The sequence below is a fragment of the Calidris pugnax genome, unplaced genomic scaffold (genome assembly GCF_001431845.1).
Source record: "Calidris pugnax isolate Ruff unplaced genomic scaffold, ASM143184v1 scaffold18, whole genome shotgun sequence".
NCBI classification, from domain to species: Eukaryota; Metazoa; Chordata; class Aves; order Charadriiformes; family Scolopacidae; genus Calidris; species Calidris pugnax.
In genome coordinates, this window is record NW_015090812.1 from 1,821,577 (window position 1) to 1,844,126 (window position 22,550).

The 22,550-nt window shown below is 39.9% G+C and overlaps 2 protein-coding genes across 17 annotated transcripts in view; one reads left to right on the top strand and one right to left on the bottom strand.

Annotated features, from left to right (window-relative positions):
* The window catches only part of LOC106886314 (E3 ubiquitin-protein ligase RNF170-like), a 44,428-nt gene extending 43,568 nt beyond the window's left edge, over positions 1-860 (top strand). For both annotated transcript variants that reach the window (XR_001411629.1, XR_001411630.1), the window contains exon 7: positions 561-860. The gene's annotated coding sequence lies outside the window, so the exon portion shown is untranslated. The remainder of the gene's footprint in view (positions 1-560) is intronic.
* Positions 1-22,550, bottom strand: part of FGGY (FGGY carbohydrate kinase domain containing) — a 355,269-nt gene that overhangs the window by 18,276 nt on the left and 314,443 nt on the right. For all 15 annotated transcript variants that reach the window (XM_014939087.1, XM_014939088.1, XM_014939089.1 and 12 more), the window contains 4 exons: positions 20,206-20,353; positions 18,448-18,522; positions 14,611-14,731; positions 11,282-11,376 (listed from right to left, as the gene is read on the bottom strand). In XM_014939087.1, the coding sequence (XP_014794573.1) occupies positions 11,282-11,376; positions 14,611-14,731; positions 18,448-18,522; positions 20,206-20,353 (439 nt within the window). The remainder of the gene's footprint in view (positions 1-11,281; positions 11,377-14,610; positions 14,732-18,447; positions 18,523-20,205; positions 20,354-22,550) is intronic.

A 22,550-nucleotide genomic window follows, 5' to 3' on the forward strand; every position in this document is an offset into this window, starting at 1 on the left:
GGATAGCTCATCACCAAAAAGACCCCATTTATCAGGAGAGCTTCAAACAGCTTAGCATCTTTAGGGCCATTACTCATCTCTTTCACCTAAGCTAAGTGCCAGCTTCCAACCTAGAGGCTACCACATACCCAATTTATCTGCTGTAAAACACTCGCGCCCTGCTTCCCTCAGCCTCGACTAAAGATAGAGGATTCAATATCTAAAGCACTTAAAGTTAACAGAAATGAGTGATTTCATGACAACAAATAGGAAGACTGGGAAAATTAGGCAAAAATCAATTATGCAAAACCCCAGACATTTTGAAAGCAAGAGGAGTCTGACACAAGGGTACCAGACTCAGCAATATTTTGCTGACTATATCCAAGGTGTTGAACTCAGTTCTGAGCTACAGGACTGGACAATGAAGGGACCTTTCACATCCAACACATCACCATCCTCCACCCCATGATTCTGGGAATAGAGGTTGGGCTCGGTTACGGTACAGCCTTCCACACGTACTTTTTTTGTGGAGAGATTCTTCAGAGGAGAAAATACTGATTACAAATCCATTTATTTTCCAGAATGTTTACCCTCGGAGGGTCCTCTGTGCTTCCAGAGCTCCAAAAGAAGTGACATGGTGAGATCTAACCACTCCTGCTTAGTGAGGAGTGCACTGCTACATCGCTTTACTCTCCTTCCTTGGCAAGACAATGTGCTCCCATCAGAGCTTCCACACCCAACACTCCTCCCTAAAATTTCTACCTGGTAAAGGAGTAGCTGGAAGCTGTGCAGAGAAGACCAACTTCTAGCAGGTGCTCACACAAACAGGCCCTACATGGCTCAAAATGTACTTATGTACTGAAGGTTAGTAATGCTTTGGTGAATGCAACCCCTAGGAGTTCTACATCCCCTGCACATTATTCTTGCTGCTTAAACATGCTTATGAGGCACAGCAAGATATGGGCACAGTGGTTCTCCTTATTTGTGTTCTTCTACTGCTTCTCAACCCTCATTTGGAGGAGTATCTTTGTGCAAAAATCTGCAACTTATGCTTTTCCATACCCACTTGGTGGTTAGCCTTCCTGCCTAGACTTCCCTCAAGAGTGACAATTATGGTCTTGCTAATCATTACGTGAACACTTGTCCCAGTAAAAACAAAACAGAGCCATGAAGGGATTTCATACGGATTCTCTCTACATGTCACTGTCCAATTTCTAGTATCAAACTGTGCCTCAGAAATGTCTAAGCGCAGGGGGTGCGAAAGGTTGCCTCAAAACAAGAAAGCAAGCAAGAGCTGGGAAGGGTTGATATATGTCACTATCTAAGAAACCAGGGGAACAAGAACCTGTGACTTAGCTGAACAAAGAAAGGAGAAGGAGAATTGGATTCCAATTCTGAGGATAAGGAAAATCAGTATGCTAATAAAAGCAACTGTGTTCTATTGCTAACAAAACTGATAAAGGTTACAGGATCTCTCCTCTACCATGTCAGATCCATTAAGGTATGAAAGGGAACAAAGAAAAATGTCTTTGCTGTTAACCACAAAAAAAAGAAATGTATCAGAAATGCCTAGACAGTAAACACAGTCTTGTTAAACTATACAGATAGGGCCAATTTTGCGATACAAACCCCTCCAGACATCTTCAGGAGAAAGGACAACGCAGTACACGTAAGTTATAAAACTTCTTCAAACATAGGGTGGCTAAAGTATGTCCTGGTGGTATGAACTACTGGCATCAAATCCCATAACTAAGTGATCGTAATGTCCTTCAAAAAATTTATTGTGAAAAACCCTCAAGCATTTCAGACAGCCAGTGCTGTGACTTTACATGCTTGTGCTTTGCCACAGAACAGTCTGATCCCCTGCGCTGACATAGCAAGAGTGCAAATCCCAGATGGAAAATTAATCTCACAATGCAGCCAGATTGAGTTTCCAATTCTCCAGTGCATAACTTGAAGGTTGTTTCGCTCAGCTATTGAAGAGGTGAGGGCAGAAAGACTTTAACTTGTTTGACATCCCAAACATCATTTAAGCCAGACGCACTCCGAAAAGGACCTTACTGGCTACTGACAGTTACAAAGGATCCGCAGTATCCTCCTTTGTACTCATCCTTTCTATAAAATATTGCTATCACACTTTTCCCTGCTTAAATGGCCTGGACAGAAGGCGAGCCCAAGGTCCAAATGACTTCAGCTCTGTCTCTGAGTATGTGGGTAAAATCTGTCCTTAAAATAGAAAGGAGATGGATCACAGTACATTTTAAAGAAATATTTATCTACTGTAAAGACATGTTTATGGTTTTCTCATATTTATGGTTTTCCTCAAGAAAAGACAGGGCCAGGACGCTAGGAAAACTGTAAGGTTGTGGTACCATTAAACTTCTACAAGCTGATCTTGGTCTGCTTGAAAAAAGCATCAACTAATTGTACATCTCCTTAAACAAACTCCACCACGGTCATTTCATGGTTTGTTACAAAAATCCGCGGCAGCAGAACCTGAACTGTTCCAGGCAGCGTATCCCTTCCTGCTTGCCAGGTCTGGGGCTCACTGACAGATGAGAAGAATACCATTGGGTTAGTAAGTCTCAACTTCTGCAGATCAACAAAACACTAAATCTTACTCTTTGCCAACATCAGCTGAAGTAAGTTTATTAAAACCTAAAACGCACGACAATCTACACGTTGAGCCTACAGACAGAAGAGGCTGTATTTGCATACATATGGTTGCTTCTAATATGGTAATTGGGTAGGTGTGTGCAAGAGACAGAGCTCAGGTGAAGCCAATGGAGCTATGCCAACACGCACAGCCAGCTGCACCTTCAGCACAAAGACAGAGGATTAAATAGATTTCTTTGGTCATTTGAGCATCTCTAAGGTCTCTTTATTACCTTTTCGGTCCATCCTCATAAATGTGAAAAATAAGTAGGAAAATCTTTATCCCCACTCTCAGACAGAATTAATAAACAAGTAAGTCACATTGATATCCCAACACACACTGCCCCATCTCCTTCCACCCAAATAAAAGGCCATGTTTCATTTCATTTCATTAGTGTGGAATTTCATTAAATCACCTACTTTAAAAACAAATAACAGTGCCCTATCTTTAAGTGTTGGATTTCTGAGATTGTTGCCTCCAACTTCAGTACTTCTGTGCCAGACACTTGGCTAACGTAAGTGGGTAGGTTCTGTTATAGCCAATATATTACACTGACTTACTGCAGCTGCCCTTCCTTGTCATTAAAGAGTTACTGAGAAATTCCAAATCTGAACATTTGCGTACTGGATGACATTTAAAATGGAGCACGCTAAGTGTCCACAAAAGGACAGCACTTAACAAAAGGCACTGCCTTTGTATCCTGTTACCTGTAGCATCCACAGCTTGTTTCTCAATGGGAACTAACAGGAACCAATTGCAAGGGCTGTAGCAGCCTTTATCGTTTCAAGATGTGTCATCTACAAGTGAACTGTGTGGCTGATCCCTGGGTGGGCTCTGAGCCAGGGCAGCACTTCAGCACACGGGCTGTCCTGCTTATCTTCAGCCGAGCTTCTTGCCTACTTGAAAGTGAGATGATGTACCTAAGTGCTTGATTGGATCAGGGCACTGGAGTAAACTGGTGTCACTCCTCTGGAATCCCCCAGCAATGTTGATTTACATTAACTGAGAATTTTGCATTATGGATACGGACTGAGACCATCCGTCATTCCAGTAGCTATATGACCTGCTACAACAAACTTTGACATTTTCTTAGACAAGTTTTTACCTGTAATAATTTCAAGTGATATAAACCGACCACAAATCATCTAATGTGACAATGAACCAAACACTACTGTACAGCATGTACTGATCTGATAATACATCAAATGTATGACAACATATAGCATTAGACACTGCACTCCACCAAGAATGTTTAACAGCAACAGAGTTATTTCTCTCAACCCCAATATAAAAGGCAGCCAGCAGGATGATATCAAATGATGGCAGCTCTGCTTCTCATAAAAGGACCTTGGGGACTCCAAGGAGATTTGTGTATCTGCACTTCAGCAGCATAGCAATGTGGAAATGTTAAAGTTAGTAAAGCAAACAGTCCTCAAATGAGAAGGGCAACAGATGTCAACCAGTATCACATGTCAGTAAACAGCAACAAGACAGAGGGTACTTTTCTTAGCACTTTTGTGAAAGCATCGTGCTATCGGCTACAGCCGCATCTCAGCTGTTTGACTCCCGAAGTGGTGGTGCTTGTACAAGTGATTTAACTCCCACCAAGAGAGGATTTCCAACCAGATGGAAATACTGTCCACTGAACTCAGCTGAAAGAAAGTAGAAATGTTTCTGTATATTTACTGCGGCTTGAAAAGTGAAAAAAAAAAAAAAAAAAAACACACCCTCGAACTGATTGAAAGCTCATTTTGTGCCTGGCAGAGACAGACAAAGCATTTATATTTCTCAGCTTTAATGCAGAAGGATCATCTTTAGGGCGAAGAGGAGCTGTGATTCATCCCCTTTTTACCCTTACTGCAAAGACTTCTGACAGTAAGGCCAAAATATGCTAACTAAAAAGGCACTCTTTGTACCATAAACAGTAGGCCACAAGGAACTGGACAGTGGCCATCAAATCACTGCCTTTTAATTTTTCTCTCTCATCTATATTTCTCTAAAGATTTCTGGTAAGAAGGCAGCTGACTCTATATAAAAGCCAGAGGCATTGCCAGTATCTTGGTGGTTTCATGCATGCCGTATTGAATCTAACTTTATTACACAAGGAAAAAAACACCCTTTCAATTAGACACAGATATATTTCAGTGTCAAAACACCAAGGAAAGAGGTAAAGGACAGAGTTTTATTGCCGAGTCTAGCCTGGTTAGCTGCAGATACACTCCACAGCCATGGAATATCTTAGCTGCTTACGTGGAAAGCTGTTTGGTTCTCAGCAAACAGTAGGGTCCACATCATGGACTGCCCAGGACATCCCTTGATAACTTTGCTACCAGCCAGAAGTGAGAGAACAACAAAGGAGTGGACTGAGAAGATCCAGCTCTTGTCACCATTAGAATACCATCTCTCCTTTTGAAGAAAAGGAAGTCAAGAACACAGCAGTTTAACACACTCCTTGTGTACAGTACGGTGCCAAAGAACAACCATCTCCTTCCCCCGCCTTTCCAAAATCCTCTGATTAAGGAAACAGGAGGGGAAAGAAACCATCCCAACACGGCAGGAAGGCCTTTACTAAAAGGTGCATTAATTGGGTAAGGCAAGCCAACGAAATGATTAATTTGCTGCTCTCCTTCAATATTATGTTTACACAAGTTGATTATAACACTTAATTACTAATTCATCCTGCTCAAAAACAAGAGCGCTTTAAATTTTTAATGAGATGAGGGAAGGCAACATTCCCTAACTCAACAGGGAGAAGTTATTTTATTTCCTCTTTTGATTTCCCAAGTTATTACCATTTCTAAGGAAAAAACTATCCCCTCCCTGATCTTTCACTTGGTTCTTGCTTTTGAAAATATGGAAATCAACAAGACGCTTGTATTAATTTCAATCCATGACCTGCCAGGTAACGCTCTGGAAGAGGAATAGAGGATCAGACCTTCAACTGAAGCACCTCCATTGAAGTGGAACAAAATTACACCAGAGACTGCCTGGTCCAGAAATGGAAATAGGCTGATCCCTTCCAGTCCTGTCAGCAAAACTGTTGAAAAGGTCCCAGTACTATTTACAGGTGTTCTTATGAAATGTTGTCTACTCACAACGGCCAGTTGGTCCAGTACTGAGGTTGTATAATAACTGTTGTACTAATGAACTTCTTTACATTCATGACAGTCTGTGACATTTTCATTGTAAGGAGGTAAATACACTGAATATCACATGTTCCTCCTGGCCGATCTTTGCAAACCCTGTGTTATCTGTGGGTTCTGTTATTTGATTTTATTTTCTATGCTATATTGCCCAACAACTTCCTTAGACAACTGAGAGGAGATGTCCATTACATTAAGCATAATCAAGCGAGTGAACTTTTGAGTTCCTTTAGTGCAGGGTTGTAAGTGAATCGTTTCTGCTGCACCATCATCACTTCAAAGCCATGTCTGCAATGTATCTCCCTCCTCGTTATGGCCTCTATCTCTGTCCTCCTGAAGGTGAGCCAGGTGACACTGATCCACACAGCTTCCAGGGACACAAATTGTACCTAAGGGATACTTCACTTGCTCAACTGCTACTGCCACTAAATAATTCAACTAATCCACATAAAGTAATTACCTAACACCTCTTTCTGTAGAATCCAGCCAATTTTTATATATCTCCAATCCACTTTATAAAAATAAAAATAAAAGTCTTTTTGCAGGATATCCCACCAACTTGCATAAGAACCAAAACTAACAAAGAAAAGACCACACCTCCCTAAGAAGTCAATTTTATAACTGAAAAATCTTGTAGTCACGTAGACTCCGATTCCTAGCTCAATGCTTTACAGAAAGCTGATTACAGAAAGTTACCAGGAAAAGGTATTACAGTAAATCATATGAAGATTCTTTTCTTCCTTATCAGCCAGTAAGAATGACCCGCATTAAGACAGAAAATAAAAAAAAAATTAAAATCTGGTAATCTGGTTTCATACAGGTAATTTTATTAATTACTTTAATATGCAATTAAGGACTAGTCAGTGGGCAGCAGGATTTTATAAGGCAATAATCCTGGTCCCTGGTGTACAGCTTTGTCCCAAAGAGTAGGTTATCCAAAAAAAAAAAGAAGCTGGATGGCTGCCAAATCAAACAGCACCTTCTTCCCATTTTCAATTACATACAAGTGAGGCAGAGTAACGAGGATATACTGGAAACTTTGACATTTATTTATTGAACATTCTTACTGAGAAGGAATTGTTGGCTTGCTAAACCGGAAACTATATTTTTACTGCAGAAACAATCACATAGAAAACCACGATCCTGCTGCTCAGCATGAAAGGAATGGCTAGAACCAATAAATTGACCCATCTAAGCCAGCAATGTTAAGGTTATTTCATTCAATGCAACACATATTTCAAAAATCCCAAACCCAAAAATAGAGTGTATAGTTCAAAAACCTTTATGTCATACTATTTTACATAGTGCTGTCTTCTGTGGCCCAGCCAGGCTGTGTTACGGTTCAGACACACAACAATCAAGACACAAGAAAACCATGAAAAGAAAAAAGTGCTGCATTTTTAGGGGCAAATAAAAAGATAACTCAAATTGCAAGAAGAAATTCAGAAGATTTTCTCCCCTTTCTGGAGATTCTAGAGACTAAGTAACCAGAAGATCAAATGGAGAAGAACACATCACACTGCGTATTATTTTTTGCCTTTTTGGATAGACCAATTGTTTTAATTCAGTTTTACCACAGAGGAGAAAAATGCAGAGAGAGTAAATGAAGAGGAAAATAGGGAAGTCAACATTCTTTGAAGCAACAACATATGGTGACCAGGCGTGAGAGATGGAGGTTATAAATCTTTCCTTGATAGAACTACCTAAAGGAGAAATTGCAGCTTCAAGGGGCATGAGCTTTTAAAACCAAGCTAGAATCTAGCAAATTAACCTGTACGGTTACAAATTTTGCAATAATCTTCATTTCCAATGCTTCTTTGTAAAGGCAGAGCATACTGAGGGTATTGGTACTAATACAGATGTGGGCAGTAGAAAGCATGAAAATCTTTGCTCCACAAATCACTTAAAATATGAATAAAAATATATGAAAATTAAGAATCAGAACAAAAGGCTGCATCTTGCAAATACTCCTGTTGTTGTATAGAAAGGGAAAGGAGACAGGAGGTACGTTGGTGCTTGTTTCTTTGCGAGAAGAAACTGATTCAGGGATACCAAAGCCCAGAGGAAAAGTTCTTCAGGGTTCCAGCCACAACGACCAACTGCCTAAGAGAGTGACGGGTGAGAATCCTGCTGTCCCATGCACGCTTCTGACTGGGCTCATCATACAGCAGTATGTAGATCAGCAAGTGCTCTTGGAAAAACCATCCTCCTCCAAAGCTGATAAAAACTCCATCCCCACTTCCAAATCCCAGTGAGAGAATGGGATATTCTGTCAGCAGTACATCCATCGGGATAGCACAGGAGAGCACGAGAGTAACAGTAACCACCACAGCCACATACTTTACCCCTAAGGAAATGCCATCTAATTCCAATGCGTTTCTTAACCGTTAAGCCACATAAAGCCTACCTCTAATTACTATATACGGTTACCATAGAGTTGGGTTTTCCCTAGATGACTTATCTTTTATTTCCTCTATTGAGAAGTGATGCCCTGGTAGATTTTGAGGATCTTCCATGTGCTCAGATTTTCTGAGTGAAGAGCAGAGACTCTGACTTGGCTGCCCCATGCCCGTAGGCTCAGCTGCTCCAAAAGCATCGCTCCCCATGCACAAACACAGCACACGTGCACATCCTTCCACACGAGATTCCCTGGCAGAAGCCCAGGAATGCTACTGCTATTGCTCATCGCTGGTGGGTTCTACCTGCCTGCTCAGCAGCCAGTCCCTTTGTCAGCAGAGCAGGTTAAAGCCAGACTGAGATTATGAGAAGTCATTCTGAGGGATCCTGGCTCTGGGTGCTATTTCCAAGCTGTTCTAAAGATGCTCCAGTTTTAGAAAATGGAGAAGAGCCAACCCATGAATACCAGATAGCTTTTAAGTGTTTTGGTTTTAACATTGAGGGGAAATGGCCAAAAATAATTCTGAGAAATGTGACCAGTCACTAGGACAAATACAGTAAAAATTCCCCTTATAGACATAAGGAAAGAGGTTATTGGTAAAACCCCCACAATTTTCTCCTTTACTATTAGACTGAACAAGCAAAGACTTTGGAAAGCACAGTAATTAAGCACAAGCCTTCAATTAGAGGACAGGCAATAACCCCTGTTATTTGCAAAGACTACAACAATGCTGAACGTTTGCAGCAGCACCTCTAAGAAAGGTTTGTCTTGGAAGATGTGTTAAAAAAATAAATGTAAAAGAAGGCTATTGAACTGCAATGCTAGATATGCCTTTATACCTCCTTGCTCCCCAAAATGCATTTATTCAGTTTCTTGTTTCTTGATCCTGTGTAGCTGAATTCTTTCAAAAATATTTTTACAAAATCTAACATATTTGCTGCATGATACAACTGATATTGTCATAGTTGGCACCTCTTTAATGACCATCTGAACACACACTAAGCTAAAACATTTAGAGGGTGGTTCCTTCACACCGCAGAGATGTTGTGGCACCCTGGACAGGATCCAGGGCCTCACCTGGCTCCCAGTGACCATCACAGGCAGTAAGATGGAAAAAAAACATGCTCCAAATGTCCAAGGGGATGTATAACAGCAGTAGCTTCCAAACTGCTTTCCCCTTTTCCATTTCAGAGACATCCCAGGGAAGCCCATGGGCTTGACCTGGAACTCAGTGAAACAAAAGGAAACTCTCCTGTTGACCAGCAAACGCCTGGGAACCAGACCTTACACAAACACCTGCTGAAGCACTGGAAAAGGCAGAGCCTGCATCTGGAAACTACAGTCCTCATGTGGTGCCGAGGCACTGGATGGCAATTTGTAGTGATTCTTTTTCTTTATGTATTGGTTCAAGCAGAAATGGGAAGGAAGCATAAGGAGCCATGAAGTCCGGCTCCCAACAGTCACAGGTAAGCCCTGAGGAGAGGTTTACTCCAAGAAGACCCACAGAACCTGCACTGTGCTTATGACAAACCAAAAACCATCCCAATAACTAAAGGGGCAGGTACCTCCTGACGTATTGTAACAGTAAACGAGCAAACATTTTTTAAATTAAAAACTCTGAGACATGACTGGTTCAATGATCTAGTTTCACTGAAAACTATTTATGCAGGAGCAAGCTATGTAGGCTGCCATATATGTATGTATGTATAAAATCCACATTTTTGTTCTGACATTACTGGATATGCTTCTGAAATATTTTGAAACATAAAGGCAGGGAGAAAAACTAAAGGTAAATGAACATACTAAAATTATATAAAAACACATTACAGAAAGCTTTGCAGAATTAAATTTTACTCGTGGTTATAAAGACAGTGAAATCCATTTTGAGATGTTCAGTCATTGCATAATAGTGCAAAACATCTTAAGCTTGGAATGAAATATCTGCGTTTTTGAAGGCAGAAGATGAGCAGAAGAGCAGGAATTAAATATGAAGTCCTGTCACCAAAAGCTGCTACTGAAATTACATTTATCAAAACAGGTTCTCTTTACAAGCACTGGAATTATTAAATACAGTTATTTATTGTACTATATATTTGTTGCAATGGGATTAATTTTAATGGAAAAATTCTTATTAAAGGAAACTGCTCTTCCTGCTAACATACACCACACTGGAGAATATTCACAATTGGGAGTTTCAAATTTGGAAAAATGCCAAACATGGCCCAGTTCCTCAGCTTTTGTTGAGCTCTTTATTGATTCCAGTGGAACTGTGTCAATTTAACTCGGTTGAGGAGCTGACCTCCCTATCCATAAAATACATTCAGATGTGTTTTTATGCAAAATTTCAACTACAAATATCTGTGCCTGACGTTATAAAGAAAAAATCTATCTAGGGGCCATCTCGATAAATAATTTGTCCAACCACATGCAGCTTGAAGAGGGGACAGGTATTATACTAATGGAATTGTCAGATGGGAAAACAGATTTGGGCATAGAGACCCTTCTTTGGGTTTCTTTTGTTTACATAAATGCAGCTAAGTCATGCTTTGGCCCATCCACTGAACATAAAAGCCTCACTGTTACTTTTCCAACAGGTAATGGATTGAAATAACATGAATAAACATGAAGTTCCATCCTCATTATTAACTGTGCATTCACTGTGGGCAAGACAAGAGGTATAGGTGTGTCATTCTGTACTGCATAAATAGTGCTACGTCGTTTCTTACGCTTAACGTTGCTCAATATGAAGGAAGGGAAGTAGGACAAACATAACTGAGATGAAAATGTGACCTCCTTGCAGGATCAGAGCCTTGCCAAATTCCTGGTTTTGCCTGCAAAATTACATGGCCTAACTTCATAGGGAGCAGCTTCCACCTGCATGTCCCTACAGTCAAATGAACCTTCAATACAACCAAATAACATATGGAGTTAAAAAAAGGGTGGAGAGAAAGAAAAGAAATGCTGGCTCTTGTCCGGTTCCGCAGAATGTACAAACTTTTCCACTTCAAGTCAGTGCACGGTGCCAAATTTCAAAGTGTAAAATGCATTAAAACTGAAAAAATAAAATAAAAAATAATAATAAAAAAAAAATCCGGGCCTGCATACCTGTATAGATGCAAAATCCCCAGAAGCACAAGCTCCAAGAATAGCAGCACCCACCAAAACGGACTCCACTTCTTTGGACAGGACAACAGGCTTGCCTACACAAGAAAAAGCCATGCCTCTGTTAGGAAGGATAGAGCAGTACAGCACCAGGGGCACAACAAATCATTAAAGCAAAAAAAAAAGATAAAAAGGAATCAAAAAGGACTTGACTTGAAAACCATGTTCACAGCTCCATTCAGCGCTACAGCCTACTGTAGATTTATGTAAATCTCTCTGCTCTGTTGTTCCAGGCTCCAAGAAAAATGCAGAATTTAAATAAAACAATTTCAGCAAAATATTAATGCGGAACAGAAAGTGTACAAAGAGTAACCCCCCAGATCTTCGACACTGGCTATTTATCTCCAAGGGTTTGGTATAGACCTGTTACCCACACCCTCCCAACCCACGTGCCTATTAAAAGTTGACCTCCAGGGGAAAATAGGGTGGTACCCTTCTTGTTTCTTCGGCAACGAACAACAAAAAAAAGAGATTGTTTGTGTTTGTTTTTAAATATATAGCCAAGAAAGCCAGTCTGGTTTTGCTGGAAGACATTAAAATATGACTATTAAACTTTTACAAGCTATGGATGAAATAAGAAGAGAAATCTTGTCTTCCAAATTGTGCAAGATACTCAAAAACAAGATTAAAACACTGGAAAAACAAACAAACAAACTCAATATATATTCTGAAGTAGAATTCAAAATTATTGTTTCATCACCCGTGGGCACTATCATGAATATACTTTCCCTTGGTTCATATAAAGTTTTCCAAGACCTGTACTACTAGTGTAGAAACAGCAGGAAAAAGACTAATACACAAATAAAACTCAGCCTGCTTTCTTAAATCTCCTTAAAAACCTAAAACAATAGCATAAGTCTAAATACTTTTCTGGCTGCACTTTAGATGCTTATCCTTAGCCAAAAAAATTAATATTCCTACAGTATTAGGCATGTGTCTACATTTCTGTTACTGAGATAATTTCATTCAATGAATGATGATGCAAACGCGGTGGTGGGAGGAGGGCTCCCCTCTGCGAATAGCCTCAATGATATTATGCCCCCAAAAATGCTCTTCCCGAGAGACAACTGTAAGATTAGAAGGAGACAAAATCTGGAGGAAGATCCAAAGTGAGCCATGAACAAGCCCTACAGAGGAAAAGGCAAATACACACTTTTCAAAATGAGAAATAAAATTATTTCTATATGAAACAATTATTGATACAAAGGAAATTCACCTTTTACCCCAGGCATCCAGTTACACTACGATAACTTTGGACTGTTCCACCAGCATAAAGCTCCTTACAACCATCTTTCACGCAGTGGTTTTTATGCCATTTCTTCCTACATGTAGCACCCGCAGGGTGAGAGGGACACAGTGAGACCTTGCTGTTTGATTGCTGGAACGACTAACAACGAACTCGTGTAATTACAGCATCCCTTAAACTGCTCTGACCAAACAAATCCACTTTAAAAACATTAGTGTAGGATCAGTCACCTGAGCATTCCTCCGGTTCAGAGGGGCCACAGCTCAGGACTTGGGTCAGCTCGGAATAGGAAAATCTAAAAATCAAGCTTAGAGCTCCCCGGCTGTTTGCCAGGAGTTGAAGCAGTGAACAATTTTCAGCGTGCTCTAAAATTTCCTGCGCATTTCCCGCATCATCAGAATGAATACAGAATTCTTACCAGGCAAACAAAAAAGATCAAGATACTTTTTAAGTGGCCTGCGAAATTATCTGTTGGATGTCTGCATGGCTGAGTCATGGGCATTTGCAGCTAACAATAATATATTCAGATTTTTTTTCTTTTGGGGAAAGAATGGGGGATTGATCCTGGAATGCTAGTTATTTTATCTGATAGGCTCTAATGAGTTCAACATAACCAAGAGCATTTCAGCGAGATGAACTCTGACATCCCTTGTCAGTCACTGATTTTACAAATGGGGGAGAACTCCAGCCTGCAAAAAGGCCTTTTTGTGCTGAATTGTACTTGGCCATTAGTTACAGTCAAAGAACTTCTGATTACATTTTAATCAGAATACCTTTTCACAGATCCTTTATTTTACACATCGGGAAGCAGGATCCCAACTCTACACGGAGCTGAAATTCACCTTAAACGTTTGAGTTATACAAGGCAAGGCACGGACTTGTCAACATCAATTTTCACAAACAGAAAGCGACACTGACTACAATGCACATAGTGAATTTTAAGGTCAATAGGCATTATGCTTTTTGCTTCTCAATTTCTGTTTTCATCTCAGGTAAGTACATAAAGCATATTTTCGTCTTCCCTCCCGCAACAAGGTTATGAAGTGTGGTGTGATGTTAGGGCAAGTCAGATCTCCAGACCAAATGCCCCAAATCTGAGCCTTAAACATCATTCATGACAGCTCAACTGGTCTTAATTTGAAATATACCCAAAACACACATCATTCAAAGTTTCTCTGAAGTCCTTTACACTAAATTTTGTTATTTTTTCCACATTTTTTAAAGTATATTGAACTGACTCACAGGTGTGCTAAGATGTCCAATGCACACAGGCTTAAGGGAGACCAAACATCCCCCTCCTCTTGTAATGAACTACATACCCAGGACTTTCCTCCCACCAGGAATTCTACAAAAACAAATGGAACACCACACAGGAACAAGAATCCAGACGTTGTCCTCTAAACCGTATTAATAATACAGTCATGGAAGCAGTTCAGAAAAGAATTGTTCTGTATAATGGATCCAATGTCCAGCATGAGCAGGAAGCCTCAGAAATCCAAAAGAATTCAAATAGGATGAAGCTAATTGAGGTTTTAGTAAAACACATCAAATGGTCACAAAATATAGTGGGCATTATCCTTGCCTAACTTCTTGTAACTGGACTGAATGGAATCATTTCTATAAAAAGTTTCAAAAAATTTTTAAAAATCTGAGAGTGAGAAACATCTCTGACATGCCATTTACAGAGACTGGCTTTTCAAATTCCATACAAAGGTTTTATATTTATACTATTGGTAAGTCAAAGAGCCACAGCTTAGAAATCGTGCTGGTGGTTTCTCCAGAAGTCTGTTTTCTGACAATCCCACGTACGGAGCTTTGTTTGCGCCGCATCTCTGCGGTATGCGAATGCCTTGAAATTTCAGGAAATCCAGTCTTGCAGGAAGTTAACATTTCATTACACGCTTTTTGGCCAACCAGCAAAAGACAGTTCTATATAAAGTAAGTATTTATTTTTCCAAAGACAAAGTATTTAGCCACCTAAAATAAAGTAGTTTACACTCCTTTCCCCACACTTCCTGTAACTCACCAGTAATGTCAGCGTGCATCTGCACAAAGAGAGGGTTCTTGCTCAGCCCGCCGCACAGAAACAGCGTGTTGATACGATGCCCTGCAGCCTCCATAGCTTCCAAAATATGTCTTGTTCCTAACTTCAAAAGGGGGAAAAAATAACAAGAAAAACCCAGATGAGCACAGGAGAACGGCCACAGGAACACATCTTCAATCACAATTTGTTACAAAAGAATGATACTGCTTAAAAAGAATGATACAAACTGCCCCTAGCAGTAAGCTGAGGGCTGGGAACAGACCAGCAGGGGTAGGACCTCTGCTGAGCTTCCAGCCAGTACCAGCCATTGTAACTAAGAATTAGAAAAATCAAACGGATGGCACGAAGAATTGGGAAGTACATGGGCACAGTGTATCGCAATAAACATCCTGGGGCTGGCTGTAGAAGTGAAAATGTAGAACTATACAATAACTCAGGGAAATGGGGCTTACAGGGAAGTACCCACAAGGGTGAAGACTGGGATGATGAGAAGACACAAGAAATGGGCATCAGGAAAACTAAGGATGGTGACGAGCAGCTGTTTGCGACCAAGCGCAGCCAAGAACGGAAAACATTTCCAGATCCAGAACTAAAGGCTACATGGCAAAGACATCCCCACTAAAACCTTCTATTTACTTTGTATAACAGCATCTGAAAATCACCCTCAGTAAAGAGATTTCAATTCTGAAGCCAAATAGCAAAACAGAACAAAAAAAAAAAAAAAAAAAAAAGGAGCAAATAAACCCCTGTATTTTCTGTCTTTTCAGCAAAAAGGAAAACCTGAAGAATTTTGCATTGGCTTAACTATTTCTCTTGGCCTTTGCCCTATGCAAAATAAAATGTTCCATTTCATGCCTGGATTAATTGAAACATCTAAAATGTAGGCATATTTTTAAACTTTTCAGTTACAGTCTCCATTCTGAGGAACTTAGAGCCGCACAGTGTTCCGCTTCGCAAATGATGAAAGCAAATGCTTTGCTATTTAAAAAATAAAATCTTTTCTCTTTCTGTTTGCTTTGCTTGCCTCCAACTCACCGAAGTCAGCCTTTTCCCCCTTTCCTCTCGCAAGAACATTTTCCATTTCTTTGACAAAATATTTGTCCAAAAATAATTCCAAGCTCTTTCTAATACCTGAAAAGTTAATTTTGAAGCTCAGACTTGACAAAAAGCCAAATTCAAGCCAAAATTTTGCGCTAGCTGTCTCTTTGTAGGTAGATTCCCCAGAAAATTCAACCTGGTCCAAGTTTTCCCAAACTGGCGTTTAAGTTTTATTTATGCTACGCTGTAAGTTCGTTAAGAGGTCTGCAGCCTGCAATAAACCCCTCTTCAAATAAAAGCTACTGAAAATTGAAGGGAGCAGAGTTTCATCAGGCTGGAGACGTTCCCCATGAATGACTGGCACCAGCCTGGATGGGCCTTCAGATGTATTTTGGTTTTTCAGGCAGGCGGTTATGAGGAACTTTAGCAGCCGCAACGGCAGCTGACTAAATCCATCGCTTCCCTATTGACACAGAGGGCTAATTTCCAAATCACACAGCCACAATTTTAATTATGGAAAAATAAACGGCTCTAAAAAAGAGCCCGTCTCCTCAGAATGGGCTTGACGGCCACAATTATATCTCTGATCATGTTCTCATCCTTCTAACTGTTGCATCGCATTTTGCAATGAATAGTTAAAAGGATATTCTCTTTCACTACTTCTGAAATTCAAATTTATTAACTACTTCTCTCACAACATACACACGTCAAAGACCCTGAGAAAGAACATGCTGTGAAAATTATTTTGTGTTTACCTGCCTGGAAAATTGTATTCACATAGCAATTTAAATTAAAGCCAGACCTATTTCACTGTGGGTGGGGGGGAACTAATTTAATCCTGGATTGGAGAAAATGCAAATCGAGGGGCTTCAAATGCAAATTTTATATAAAAAGAAAAAAGCGTCTCCTGCTGAAAAGAAAACCAGAGATTAACATTCTGTGGGCAGGCCTACACTTCTTACAAGATTTTTAGTTAGGTTTAAAGTCTATCCCGCACCCATTGAAGACAGTGAATGGAACAGGATTGGGGCTGTCCTGAACAAGAACTGTTTCCTTCCACAAAAGTGAAGCTAAAATTGGGAGTGACGGAGTATGGGAGGAAAATTAAATTTCCTGCATAGCACATTAGCAGTTAGTAAATATATCGAGTCTAAACCAAGTCTACTCTGTTTACTTTTTAGTTACTGTTTCAATAGTGCTTTGAGAAAAATGGTTTTCTGTTCACTTACAATGAAAACTGTGGTATGGCCTTTTTATATTAAATCTCACAATCAATTCCCACTATCAAATCTCAAGCACAACCAGCCATCAAAAAGATATGCAGATGCTGAATTTAGCACTCGACACAGTATTTGCATCTTGAGATAAAATTTGTGTTGTATCATTTAATGAGATAATAGGTGACTTTCCCAGGGTTTCCAGCAGAGAATGTTTCCACTTCGTTAGCACGATATAATAAGGGAGCACCTGTTCGATACTGGAAAGTTTCTTTCAGGGGGCAGTATCAGTTGCTGGCATTGTTTAAAACTCTCCTAGACATTCTTATTTAAATGGCAGGATTATACTGAAGCATCAGGTATAAGCAAGCTACATTCATCTTAAAAAAAGGAGCAAAACTCACAACAATGAATTCCAGGCTGGGGTTAAATTCTGGTTGTTTGCTGAAGAGGGAGGGTTAACACATAAGATGTACAATTCACAGTAAATTTACAGCAGCCGCCCACCCTCTCCATCCCAGATGGCTGACCCAGCCTAGAAAAGTTGTTGTTTAACCAGTAGAGGAGTTTGGAAGGTTTCCAACTGAGCGGAGTTTTGTCAGGAAAACTCCCCAATTCATCAAACTGTTAATGTTTTGCAAAAACACCTCAAGTTCAACAAACTTTTTTTTTTAAAGCAAAAAAAAATATAATAGAATCACAAAAAGGATGTCAAAGGAACGCCGATTTCAGTCACCGAATGCCTGGGGATTGCATGTCCCGTTGAAAATACCCTGCACTGGGGTTTCAAAACAACTTCTTTGACCCAGGTTTTCACTTCAAACTAGAATTTCTTGTGAACTGGAAATCCTGGGTTCCAGAGAATATCAGGGCAGGAACAAAAGTATTCCAATAAATGACCCATCTCTGCGTGTTAGCAAACATTGAGGACGTTTTCATAAAGATGGTGCCTCTGGTTGTAGAGAAGCCCAGGCACAGGCTGGAAATGCTCCGCAGGAGGCAGCAGCTATCCTTGGGGCAGGGAAACCCCAGGGGGAACGAGATCTGGTCTCTGGTCCGTAGTGTTATGAAGGGAATCACAGACCCACTCCGACTCGCTGTGGTACAGAGTTTCTGACTCATCTAACAGGCAAGAGGGGGAAATCCACTGATTTAGGAACAATCTGAAGCTGAGGCATTTTAGGGGAGCGCAAGTTCCTTCATACAACTGCCAAAGTTTGTTTTTTTTCCACTCTCTCAGCTTCCCTCTAGACAGCCCGTGATGGTAACGCTGCCCCATGCAGTATCAGCCTCTTTCCTCACATCTGCTCTACAGGCAAAAGCTCCATTTACAGAATTGCCATAAAGAGAAAACTTTTTAGGTGAACATTTTCTCCACAGCCTGTCGATTATCCTACAGTAGGGAGTAGTCACCAACGTGGATAAACAATATCTTGCTCCTTTAAGAAGTCCATTAAAGTGAATTCATCTATTATTAGCTATCTGTTTAGCAGAAGGGAATGATCATTCTGCCACAGAACATGAGACAATTCATTTATTCTTTTATGCACTTAAAATGGCTTACAGCAATGGCTTGAATCGTAGCCAAGTAGATAAGGGCAAGTTCATCCAGACCCCGAGACAATGTCAGTCCAACAACCTGTGCAAAGATCAAAAAGAAAACGTGCAAATCCAGCCAAAGTAAAAAGCTATTATTTTCTATGGTTTCTTGTTGTAACAAGTTTGAAGTGCTAATTCTAAACCCCGCTTTTGTGAGCTGTACACATAATGTTATGTTAAACATGTTATTCCTGATCAGGGGAAGAACCACATAAATTGTTCTTGCCCTTGCAAAGAAATAAAGAACAAACAGCACATTGTATGGGATTAGAGATAGATTAACTCTGACAGTTTTATGTTATGACTCAGATATTGCTCGTGAATGTATTTAATGTAATAATATGAAAATGCTATTACATAAAAATAACTTTCTAAAAGCATTTCTCCCCCTCCCTTCCAAGCACCCTAACGCTGAAACACAATCAATAATTAAAGACTGTATCTTAACCTCCTTTACTTTCACATAGATCAATGCTGCACTGTAGTTACTCTGGATTATTATCAGCACAGGCAAGACCTATTGTGGCAGAAAAAATGTGTTATTACCAGTATTTGCATACAGTCATCATAGCAAGGAAATTCCGATTCTGCTGCAGCATATAATTCTTTCATGAAATAATATAGGTATTATTAGGACCCAAAAATGTGTGTCACCTATTTCTTTTTAATGTTGCCCTCGTTTGTGGTTTAAAACGTGCTGCAGTGCTTACGCCTACCATTTCCTATATCTCAACCTCAAATACAGTAGACTTTGGCGTTGGTGAGTAGCTTGAGATGCTCACTTCAAGGAAATATGCCATTTTGAAGAACATTTTTGCATTAATCACCAAGTACCTTGATATCATCAAATTATGCCCTTACGATATTCTTCCATTCTAGTTCTGCACAGTAACATCCTGGCTTGTGACCCAGTCAATCTACCATTAAGTTCAGTGAAGAGAAACATCTAAACATTTAAAAGAGGGGCTGAAAATCTCCCCAGCAGAGGTTCTCAGGTGAGCTTCCAAACTCTGCTCTTTCTGCTCCCAGATTGTAATGCTTGGAAAATTTCTTTGTACAGAACATAATATTTCAATCCCTTTAAGTTCCAAAAGTAGCAATTTGAAAAACCACAAGCCAGAATCAGCTCAGGTTTACTTTTGAACTAAGATGTATGAAGCACGATGGTTGCGTATTTCCAATCGTGAGAACATCCACGCCCATTTTTAACAATAAGCAGAGGAGCTTTTCAATTTCTGTTGAAATTTACTACCCAACAACTCTAATACAGCACATTTACGGAACATTTATCTGTTTAAATCAAGCAAGCTCTCCTCAGAATATTTCATTTCTGGCATACCCAAATTTGTGTTGAAATTCATTGCAAAAAAAAAAGCAAAATTTGGCAGGCAGGTGAGTTAACAACAGCAAGTGTTACCAGTCAGTGCTCTGAAATGGGATTCCTCGGAAAGATACTGGGACACACGCAGCACTGACATATTTTATTCAGTATTTTTAGACAAGAAATGCAGCTGTGGTGATATCTCAACTACAACTATCTCTAGTTTTCTACCGAAACATTAGTCCACTTCGAAATGCAGCAAGAAACCCAATTCCTATGGGATAGTTTAAATAGCTAAGGAGGAGTACGCTCAAAATTGAAAAAAAGCTCTTTCCAAGCTTTTTTCTTTTTTTTTTTTTTTACCCTGTATTGACCTTTTTGCAAAGACAGGCTGTTTCTTACCATGCCCTTTAGTGTCAGATCTGTTAAGGGAGATCTGTTACCATGGAAATCTGGCCAAACATGTAAATCAACAGTGAGGAAACCCACAGGCAGAGATTTCTTAATCAGATCCAGGTGACTGTTCAAGTATGTATATATACTGTGAGCACTAGAAGAAAAAACAAGTTGGAAAAAGAGTGGGGGAGGTTATTCATCAAACATAAAACATTTGTACTACCATCAAATGCAGAAAACCCATCAAAGAATGCCAAATCCCAAATTTAAAGCAAAGGGGGAGAAAGGCAAAAGCCAGTGCTTGCCAAGCCCCTGGCACCACAGGTTGCCCTTCCAGGGGCAGCTGAATTCCTTGGATCTACAGGGTGAGGGGTGATAATGGATAAAGTTTGTGGTCTCCAGTTTGGACATTGTCTCCTACTGGTCCCTCAACAAGCCAGAGCTGTTTGATATTTTGGGGGCTTGATGCTGCTTGTCTCTGCCAGCAAGGTGCTGCCACTGTGAAAGGGTAAGCTAGAGAAGAGAAAGCTGAGAGAGAGGAAAGAGGAGGATTCCAGACAGAAATGCAAATCAAATTCCTTTACAAATGTTTAAAAATTTCTCTGATTAATCAATAGCACTGGACTCACAGCTTTCCTTTTTTAAACCATAATTATTTCAATGTGTGTTATGATTAAAAAACAGCACTAAGGGTGGAGGAGAGAAAGCAAGTGGCTGCTATTTTAGGGAGGAGCCGAACATGGGCCTAAAAATGATTGTATCTAAGTTCAGATACTACACCCAACTCCGCACTATCCAACAGATTTTTTCCTGGACCAAGAGTAATTTTAGGACTAAAGTTGAATTCTTCAGTGCTTTGGCTTGCAATGACACTAGTGACATTCCATTTCAAAAATGTTGCAATTATGCTCAAAATATTTTTTTTCAAACCCTCATACTATCATAAACAGATTCATATATATTTTTCAACTCCTCGGAAATCTCCAAGTGGGGCATTTGATTCTAGACATGTGGGTCAATAATAGTATCTAACCCTAATTACAATTGATTACTCATTGTCTCATCCACTGTAGACCCAAACAGTGATATTCATTTAGCCTCTACATGTATATTCAATCATGCACTAATGAGATCCCTAAGGGAATTTGGCATATGCTTTACTAGTTTGACTTCTGACCTGCTAGCAGCTGTATATTTATACTTTGCATTCAACCATTCAGCTGCATGTTTTTTCAATTATACCTTACCATGTGTATGCTATCAGAGGATATCATTCAAAATGAACTACACTTGGAAGACATTAAAATAACTAATTCACATCATTATTCACGTACTTTAAAATGTACTTTATGTGTCTTCCTGGACCTGAATTATGATAATTTTGAGGTCACGATCATTTTTTCCCCGCTTGTTGTAAAAGTGGCCCTGTTTTCTACATCCCTGAAGACTGTGTTATAAGCAGTACATGCTAAGGACAAAGTCATTTCATTTCCAGTCTAAATCACGGCTTGACTGTTGGGAAGGAAAAGAAAGGAAAGCTTCACTCAACCACAGACCTACCAGACATCCCAGCTTCTATCTGATCTCCATCCTGCTTGATTACTCCCGCAAGGATTAGCCATTCGTGCAGCTCTGACAGAACACAAGGACTGTGCAGAAGAGGCTGAAGTTCAGCCAAATAGGCTTAAGACCTACACAACCTGGGAATTACACTTTTTTTTCACACCTTTTACTTTTTTTTTTTTTTCCTACATAAAGATACGGGTTCAAGGCACTACATTTGGACTGAGCGACTGGCAAAACCCTTCAAACACTTGCCAGTTCCAGTTTCTGCCATGTTTGTGTTATACATAATATTACACCATCAGCTCTCTGGAGCTTTTTCTGTTCAGTTCTAAGAGAAGGTATCAGTAGCAGCTGGATATCACTTGCAGAGTTGAGCACAAGCTGTTGCTATTAAAAAGGAAAAAATGTTAAAAGCATAAGAATAAGAAAGCAGTGCAAGTTTGCCCAGGGTTCTGTTCATACTTGGGACATAACTTCAAAAAGCAACAAGAGGTTGGTATTTAATCTGTTCAGGAAGCCTGGAAGATGCCAGCAGGTATCCTTTAGAAAAAAAAAAAATCTAAAAATGTTGGGTTTTAAATCTAAAAAAGAAGGGCTCTAAAACATCCAGAGGTACAGAGAACTGCCAAATATGATTATTATATTCTGCTTGAAACATCCCAGAATTCCTGATAGATACCATGTGTGTAACAATTTTTTTAGGAGACAGCTCTTTAGATAGGGAAATGGCATCAAGAAGTGTAGGAAAAGGAAATTCTGTCCTAAAACATAGCGGTTCACAAAGC